We start from the raw sequence: 9,339 nt of genomic DNA, 5'->3' as shown, positions 1-9,339 counted from the left end.
GTTTCAAACCTTCTTTTTATGAGCAAGAAGACAATCGAAAATACTAATCGAGCGTGTGCAGAGTGAGTGTAATCACTTGCGCTTTGTTTTTTTGTTTTTTTCACAGATTTCAAGGCCAAGCAAAAATTCATACTAAAAAGGATTTTTTTAAAAACAACTTAAGACGTACCTCTTTTACCTAAGGTGCCATTCACTACTGAATTTTTATGCCCTGATCACTCCCTGTTACTTTTATCTCTGGTGCTTATTTACTGTACAGGTCATATCTACTTTTACAGCAGCTGTTATGCTTTTTATCCTATAGGTTCTTTTCTTATTTGTTTTATTGTTGTAGTTTAATGTTTCTACTTTTTCTTTTAATTTCTAGTTTTTTTTATGAAACTGCTCTATTGTCTATTTCTGTTTTTACTCTGTTCTGTGAAGCACTTTGGGCTACAATTGAGTATGAAAGGTGCTACTGTATATAAATAAATAATGTTGAAGCTGAAGTTAAGGAGAGGGTGAGGCGAGGGGTATTCAGTTAGATGCAAGGCTATCAATCAATATAAAGACTGCTGTTAGAAAGACATTTTAGTTATTTTCTGTTTAAGGGGTATTGGAAGTCTTTAGCACCACAGATAAATCATGTTAACAGATGTGTGATACCTCCATCACCATGTATGTGGCTTCAGTTTTCCAAAGTTCAGCAACATTTTACTTTTGTGCATCGATGAAAACTGTCAAGCAAAGACACCAGAGGACGTAAAAAAAACCTTTTCAGCTTGTCCCGAGTTTCTTTTGTAGCAACGAAACACTGATGTATTTTTATAACAACGAGTGTTTCATCTGTGAGCACATCATGACTTGGACTAATATGACCCAGATTATATTAAAAAATTCTTCACACTGTGAAAACACAAAACACTTAATGAAAATCTCCAAATAACAATGTGTTTGCAACAAACGGGCACGCAGAAGGTACCAGCACTGTACACAATACTAAATATTAGCATAATAATGCTGCCTATTTATGATATTTTGATGTCTGAGTTAATATGCATAATACAGATGAATGAGCCGAGGGAAGTGTGATGTGTTTGTGTTGGGCAGCAGCCAGGTACCAACGTCTGTATTAAAAGTGAAGCGGGCTCCTGCCTCGCTCAGCGAGGTTTATCTGGAGACAAAAGAAAAACACAAGATGCCATTCAAAGGAGCTGAATCAAACGAAGTAACGCGCTCAGCCTATTTCATTTGGTTGAATAAGGCAGTTAAGGCGACACACCATTATAATCAAGCAGCTATTCAGCAAACCACTGTGTAGGTGTCACAATACAAATCTGCATTCTGCTCAAGAGTTCAGATGAAAACAGAGGCAGCTGTTCATTTCGCGGCTACAATACAGAAAGATTAACAGCAAACATTATCTTTGCAGAAGGGTTGTCAGTTTGTACATATTATCGACGGATTTCAGTTTCTCAAAAGTTTTTGTGAAACTCATATTTAACTGCATCTAAAATACCGCCTGAACAAATGAGTTCAAGTATCTCTGGGTCTTGTTCACAGGTGAGGGGAAACCGGAGCGCAAGATGGACCGGCGCATTGGTGCGGCATCAGCAGTGTTGAAGACTCTGTACCGGATCATTGTTAGGAAGAAGGAGCTGAACGGGAACTTTCACGTACGGTCATGAGCTTTCTGTGTAGTGGCACTGGATCCACTCCACATCTGCATTTCCCCCTGAACCCTTCCCTTCTTCCTGGTGGTCCTTACAAACATTAACACCGACCCGGAGCAGGTCAGGCACACAAACTGAGCTAACAGCAGCTACATCTGTCAGCAGTTTACTTCACTGTCCATCATAAACTCTGTAAATCACAGAGAGTTGAGGGCGGAGCAGCCGGAGGACATCAGAGGGAAAACCAGAAAACATTTCCTCCATAAAATATGATCCAGTTTCACCAGAATCAGTGAAATAGTTGCTGCTGTGTGACTTAGTGCCGTGAAGCGTTACGTACTTCTCTTTATTTTATACCGTGGCAGAGGAAGATCAGAAAATGCTCCTGGACGATAATGACGATGATATTTTGGCATTTAAGTATGGACACATGTTGGTAACACACAGACACAGCACATCTAAGCAGAAATATCATTTTGTATAATAACAATGTTTTCAGTTATGCACACGTCTGTGTGTGTGTGTGTGTGTGTGTGTGTGTGTGTGTGTGTGTGTGTGTGTGTGTGTGTGTGTATGACGTACACAGACACACACACACACACACACAAAAACACAGGGTGTTACTGAAAGCCAGGGCGTCTGATTGCGGTTATTATGATGCTGAAGGTGATGAAGATGCGTAATTAGCTATTGTCCGCGACAACGCTGGCACACAGTGTGACTGTAGTTAACACACACACACACACACACACACACACACACACACACATGAACCGGACCACCCCGATCCGCTGAGCAGATATAACACAGATGGTGAAAATAAATGGAAAAAACAAAACACAGGACTTGCACAAATAATACATATAGAGCACACACACACATAAACACACACACACAGCCATCTCTCACCCACATATATAGAGCAGCTATGGAAGGAACAAGCAGTAATTAGGACGGGTAATGGCTTCTCTGTTGTGGTTAATTGCAGCCTGTATAGATCTGGTTGAGGGGTGGGGGGGGGGGGGGGTGGGGGGGTATGGATGGAAGAGGGGTGTCACTACCGCTTCAGCTAATGATCTTGTTTTTTTTTTCTCCATGTATTCACTCTTTACCTCTTTTCTCTCAAAGAGCCAAACTTTACTTGTGTGAAACTTTCTAAAACTGATGACACAAAGCGCTCAGCTCACTGGAGGAGGATCAGTCTGACAAAAGGACACGTCGTTTTCAGTTACAGCTCCATCCAACGTGCCACTGCTGTGGAATACATTAAAGGATTTGTTAAGAGATTAATGCTTTACCTTTGGTGTCACTACAACACGTGTGAGATCTGCAAAACTCTCTTCTAAGACTGCATTTCCCATAAGCATGCCTGTGTAAACTTGTCACTCCTTCGTCTTTGCTTCTGTCAGACTACAGTCAGAATTCCTACAGTCGTGGGGATTTGCTGGATATGATGGTAAACACATGTTGTACGGACAGTCTCTACAAATATGTGGCGTCAGATCCATGACCAACCCAACCTCCACTCGCTTTGCCTTGGTCGTGTCTAGATTTGCGAAACTCTTGAAAGATTTGTGCCCATTGTTTCTTACACAAACAAGGACAAAACAAGACTAAATTTGTTGTTTAAAGTCTTTACGAAGTCAAGAATGGGTTTGATGTTGACCTTTTTATTTTTAGACTTATTATTTTCACTTTCCAGTTCCAGTTTGGTTCGTTTTAGGAAAAGATCAATGTTGTCATTGTTGGGTTTCTCAGAAGAGAAATCTACGGTTACCATCTAGGCATGACCCTTTGCCTCATGCAGGACACTACTCCCTGCACTGACAATGAACGTTGGCTTTGGATGTAAATAACGAGGTGATTTGTCTAATATGGATGTAAATCTAGTGAAGATCCCATGGACATTTGATTGTATAGTTCAAGTTCTGCAGAAACTACGAAAGCTTTAGCTCCACTAGCTCAGCAAAACCGAAATGAGATAAAGACTGATTGCACATTGCTACATCCCACCTGGTAGTTGTCATCCAATAAAACGAGAAAGAAAGAGTCTTGTGTTTGAGCACACGTTTAGCTTTCCAACTGTTAGACACATAATGTCACTAAATCCTCCATGAGAGGAGGCAAACCTCCCTAAAAACATGACAAACAAAAGAAACGCCCCAAAAAAAGAGAGAGAGAAAGAAAAGACTCACAGCTGAAGAGCAGAAGGCGAGAGGAGAAAACAGCTTGGCAGGTGTAGGGCAGGAAAAAAATATGAAACATCAAAAAGTCTTTTGAAGTTACAGTTTAGTTTCTTCCTGCTAACGCTTCCAGACACACGATCCAACATGACGCTCGGTTAATTCTGTTGACAAGGTTCAGCGGGCGGGCGGCGGCGGAGGGAGACAAAGACATAAAAGATGAAAATAAGTTCATGGCGAGAAAGACGGTGCATTTATTAATAATAACTGATATGATTTGGTTCCAATCAGCTGCCACGATGATGTCATCATGTACCTGTGCACTGCTTGAGGTCACAGTATTATGTAAATACGCTTTACAATGTAAATGACAAAGAGAAGAACTGATAAGCATTTCACTTTGATTACTACATATGCAAAATACATGTGCATATATATAAATATAGAGCATGGCATCATTTTGTGCATGTACAGTAGTGTGCATATATATTTACTCAGTTCTTATTTCTTGTGCTGTTCGCCTGCATCATCGTCACGCTCGCAATCACAGAACAGACGCCCTCCTGCAGGATTATGGTTCCAGCACGCTGAGAGAAATGCAGTTTGTGGGGAACGGCGGGCAGAGCTGAACGCATCATGCACAGCTGATGATAACATCCAGCACACTATTAAATTCTCCGTGCGGTCAGCTCTGTAATGTTCAGAAAATGAAGTGGATCAACTCGCTCGGTCGGCAGAATGCCAAAGCGGTGATGAACCCCTCATCATACATTTATTCTCCATCTTTTCCTTCTGCTAGTATTTGGAAATCGATCCCAGAATACAGACAGCACAAGAGATAATGCATAATAACTTCTACATTCAGTCGTATTCTCAAGAAAAATAGATTCCCAAATGACCCAACCGCAAGGACACTGAGACACAAATAATATAAAATGTGTCTCAACCAGCTGTTGTGCAAACATTTCCTCATGACTGCTTGAATTTCCAATCAGTCCCTCTCGAGGATGAAGCCAAAGTGCAGCAGTAGTTTAACAAACCAAGCAGTGAAATGTGAGAGCTCTATAATGCCTTTATCTGCATAAAACTTAAAGAAATAAAAGCGGCTTCGTGAGTTTCGGCACATTCCCAGCAGTGCTATCAGCTTAGTTAGTCTCCGAGGCCATTGCTGAGAATATAGCTCCCACTATGCTCATCGGGGCGTGAAATAGGATGCTGCTCACCTTATTAATACCCCTGATGCATCTCTCTAACTCTGTTACAGTACGATACAGTGTAAAGGAACAGAGTAAACACAGCTTTAGGTTTGTGTTGTATTTGATGCCGACAGTCAACAGTGGGGATGAACTCAGTTTGTGCTCAACAAAAAACATATTTTTAAGTTCTGGAGAGTCAGCTACACAATCATCTCGACAAACCTTCAAATCATCACAGCTGGCAAACATGTAGCTCGACTTTACTACGACTGAAAATGATCTTCCAATGCATAAGCAACAAAACATGTTGGAGGCGGGGACAGTAACAGCTGGTCTATACAACTGGAGGCATCTCACATATGGAAGTTCAACAGGGACCAAATTAAAATCTCACCACCTCAGCAATCCAAGCAGATTAACAGTGAAACCGCCAATGAATGTTGTACATTTTCTTTTGTAGTTTAACCCCACAGGTGATTTGACCCTCAACAGACACTTCAAGGACGTATGTAAAGTGCAGAAAGGTCTGCATGACTTGGACTTGAATAAATCTAGAATATGAAGTTTTAGATGTGTTTCCAACTCCTGACACACCTTGGGGATATTTACCCATGATGCATGTATCTGTATGTTTGGAGGACTTCAGCCTTACATACCTTGCAAGATCTTTAGCTTTGTTGGTTTCATTGAATTCAAGGAACTTCCCTTTGTGTTTTGATGCATAACCAATAAAAATACTTTGAAATTTAATAATAAAATCTAAGATTAGTATAAAAATACATGCAATGTGATATTTAAAAGAAAGAGCTGTACTGTTTAGTGCAGGGATGTTCAAAGAATTTACCAGGCAATGAGAAAAATAATAGACTCTGTGATTTGTGTTTTTACCTACATTAAGTCTTTAACACTAACTAAGAAAGCTACGTGAGTCAAACCACAAGAGCTGCCATTGGTTGGTTGTCATGTTGTGATGTGTCTGATGTTTGGCTCACCGTCACAGCGAATGTAAGAATGCCAATATGATTTTACAAGCAGCAATCTCAAAAGAAGCAGTCCCTTTACAGCCACAATAAGACCATTGTTGTAAAACCACATACAGAAGCACAAATCCAAGTCTTTTTTCCAATCAGGGACCAGGACTGGCATCTTTCTGAAGGCAATTTTGATTGATACTGAGAATAAAATACAAAACAAAAAGCAAAAAGACAATGAACAAATATCTGAACAAAGAAGAAGAGCACCACCTACAGAAGCCTAAACTTCATCAGCAGATTATCCCAACATGAAGATGCCTAAGGACCTCCATGCGATGGGTGATGTCTGGGAAGACCCAGACAAAAGAACATTCAAAAACTAAAGAGTGCAGTCTGACTATTAAAGGAAATCCCCTCATGGGCTACGCACTCACCAACAGTGTTTGCCCCGACGTCTCTCCTCAGACCGCAAAACATGACAGCAGACATCGAGTTTTCCTTAATGGAGTAACATCCACAGAGGAGAGGAAAGAGAAAAAGATACACACTAAAAAAGAGAAGCGAGAAAGAGACAGAAGGAAGGATGTGGACCGCCGAGCTCTCGGGGAACACTGTGGCGATGATCAGAGATGACAGGCGCTTACGTTACGACCGCTCAACCCCCGAGAGAGGGAGTGAGAGAGGAAGGAGGAGAGAGAGAGAGAGGGAGGGAGGGATGAGCTTGGAAGAGAGAAAGTGTGTAAGAGTGTGTGAGGGGAGGGGAGGGATGCCGAGAGAGTTTGTGTGGGAGTGAGAGACAAATAGATAAAAGGAGACGGACGCAGGTTTTTGCCAATTCAGCCGAGTGTATTTTAAACAGGGCCGGTCTAATGTGGCAAACTTATTCACAACACCTCCCTCATCTCAAAGAGATGTCCAAAAAAGTTTCAGTTTAGTACTGTCAGCATAATGCAGTCAGTATGGCAGGCATGCTGCCACAGGTTATGTTTTGGTGGTGCATGGAGCTAAATTCCTCCTGAAGGTATTTAATGTCCAATCCGTTTACGTAAATCCAAGGTACAGATCTTTAACAACAGTGAAAATGGTATTAAGGCCGCTGCACACCAATGATTCTCCGACAAACAAGAGTTGCAGTTCCTGTAATTAGTATTCTGACATGTTATTAGTGGTATAACCTTTTCCAACAGTCTGGTAACCACCCGAGAGAATTTTACAAAAACAGACCCGTCTTCATCTTCCAGCTTACGACCGAGACAGAAAACCTCCTTTTGTTGTCTTCTCTTCAAATGTTTCAGATATACTTTTTTCTTCCCCGATATTTCTTGTTTTAGACATCTTGTCACTTTTAAACACAATACAAGGAAAGTGAGTTGCTGCCTTAAGGGAAGGAGTTTATGCATCTTGGGATCTTGTTCATGAGCAATGGTAAAGTAGAGCTTGAAATGGACAGGCTGACTGGTGCAACGTTGCACCGGACGGTTGTGTTGAAGAGGGAGCTGAGCTGGAAGGAAGAGCTCTCGATTTACCAGTCAGTCTACATCCCATCTCTCATTTACGGCCATGCACTTTGAGATTGTGGATACAGCTTCTCCTTGGCGTTGAAAGGAGCCAGTTGAGGTGGCTGGAGCATCTGATCAGGATGCCTCCTGGGTGCTTTCCTTTGGAGGTTTTCCAGACACAACCTTCTGGCAGGAGACCCCGGGGCAGACTTAGCCTAGGAATGCCTCGTGTGAAATGTAATGCCCTGTTTAACCTGCCGCCACCAATACCCAATTCAGGATAAAGTAAACGGATGGATCAGTTACAGCAGATTTGAAGTCAACTGTTTCACTTATCAGGTTTTGTTTGGATAGGAGAATGTTCGATCGGTGTGCCATGGACTTTAGACATGAACATGACCACAGGTATTATAAAAATGAGCTAGCTGTTATAATAGAGTTACATTGAGCTTTAAGTATCAGAAGTTAAAGATCAGATACGTACGTGCAGCTAATTATTTTTGCATGTAACATGTGATGAATAATTGATTTTTCTAGCAGCAGTATATACGTACATCATTTCACAGTAATTAAACATGTTTCACCTCCTTTAATCCATTATAGGAACAGGCCTTTATGCCAGACTGAGTCAAAAGTTTAAAATTTACAAAGCAGGAAAAACTTTTGTTTGATCAGAGTTAAGGAGTGAACGGTCGATTGTTCAATAGTTTGCTGTAAACCAAAGTTATTTTCAGATGTTTTGTGATAATCTTTTCACTTAAGGGTTTGAAATAAGATCAAATAATCTAAATTGTAACAGTTTATTTCATCATTTTGTCAAAGACACTGGCAGAGCCGCTGGCCTTAATCGTATTATGTTTCATATTGGTCAGGTTTTTTTTTTGAAAGAGTCAGTATTTCTAAAGAATCAATAAGTCGGTGAACCCCTCAATTACAAGATGAATCTGGTCTTTTTTTTTCCTCCTTACATCCTGAAATATTGTACACTTAAACCCGGTACAGCCTGCCTTTGCAATATTCTAGGTATGGCTATGCCAATGTAGCAATTTATTTAATTTGAGAGGTTGAATGTGTAAAGAAAGAGAGAGAGAGTAAGAGGTATAAGCTGTATGGAGACAGAGAACGCCTGAGAGAGAGAGAGAGAAAGGGCACAAAAGAAGGAAGCGAGTGTTTGAGAGCATCAGAGTGAGATAGAAGGTATGTGGAGATTAGATAGAGAGAGCAAGAGAAAGAGGATTGACTGTTTCCAGACATCCCACTCCTCCTCCTCCTCCTCCTCCTCCTCCTCCTCCAGCTTCTCTCCACATTTACATTTCTGCTGACACTTTTATCTACAGCAGCTTCCTGCAAATTCAACACATGACAAGTTTCATTTAGTAAATCACCACTAACCATAACAAACCACCAAAAAATAGATTTGATTTCAAGCATGTTCCTCTTTCATCTCCAGGAGGAGGTGTTCTTTAAAAAAGACCTGTTGTCTGGGCCACCGCATCATTTATCCAGCAGACCGCCAGACTCTGCGAAACTTTAACCAAGTGCTCCGAGTTCCATAAACACGGCTATAAAAATGTAAGTCGTGCTTTAGTTGCCACGAGGAGATATTAGGAAAACAGATTAAATACTTTGGCAGATGCAGTTTGGAGATACGTTCGATATAAACATTTCCTCAGGCTTGAATGTTTCCTACAAAGCATACATGGTGATGAAAATGAATTGTAAATGAACAGAGAGGGCTGCAAACAACCCATTAGAAACACGACCTCAATAACAGAAATAAATCTGTCACATATAAATGCAGAGATAGAGTCTTTATGGCTGCACCATTACTGTCA

General features: G+C 41.0%; 1 protein-coding gene across 6 annotated transcripts in view; it reads right to left on the bottom strand.

Annotated features, from left to right (window-relative positions):
- The window catches only part of grip2b (glutamate receptor interacting protein 2b), a 155,960-nt gene that overhangs the window by 55,500 nt on the left and 91,121 nt on the right, over positions 1 to 9,339 (bottom strand). Inside the window, exon 1 of one of the 6 annotated variants that reach the window (XM_027279560.1) lies at positions 6,440 to 6,604. The exons of the other annotated variants lie outside the window; for them this stretch is intronic. Within the exon in view, the coding sequence (XP_027135361.1) occupies positions 6,440 to 6,494 (55 nt within the window). The 5' untranslated portion in view covers positions 6,495 to 6,604. Of the gene's footprint in view, positions 1 to 6,439; positions 6,605 to 9,339 lie in introns of those variants that run through there. 6 annotated transcript variants of the gene reach the window in all.

Source organism: Larimichthys crocea, chromosome VI (assembly GCF_000972845.2).
Source record: "Larimichthys crocea isolate SSNF chromosome VI, L_crocea_2.0, whole genome shotgun sequence".
NCBI classification, from domain to species: domain Eukaryota; kingdom Metazoa; phylum Chordata; class Actinopteri; family Sciaenidae; genus Larimichthys; species Larimichthys crocea.
This window is presented reverse-complemented; position numbering and strand designations above follow the sequence as displayed.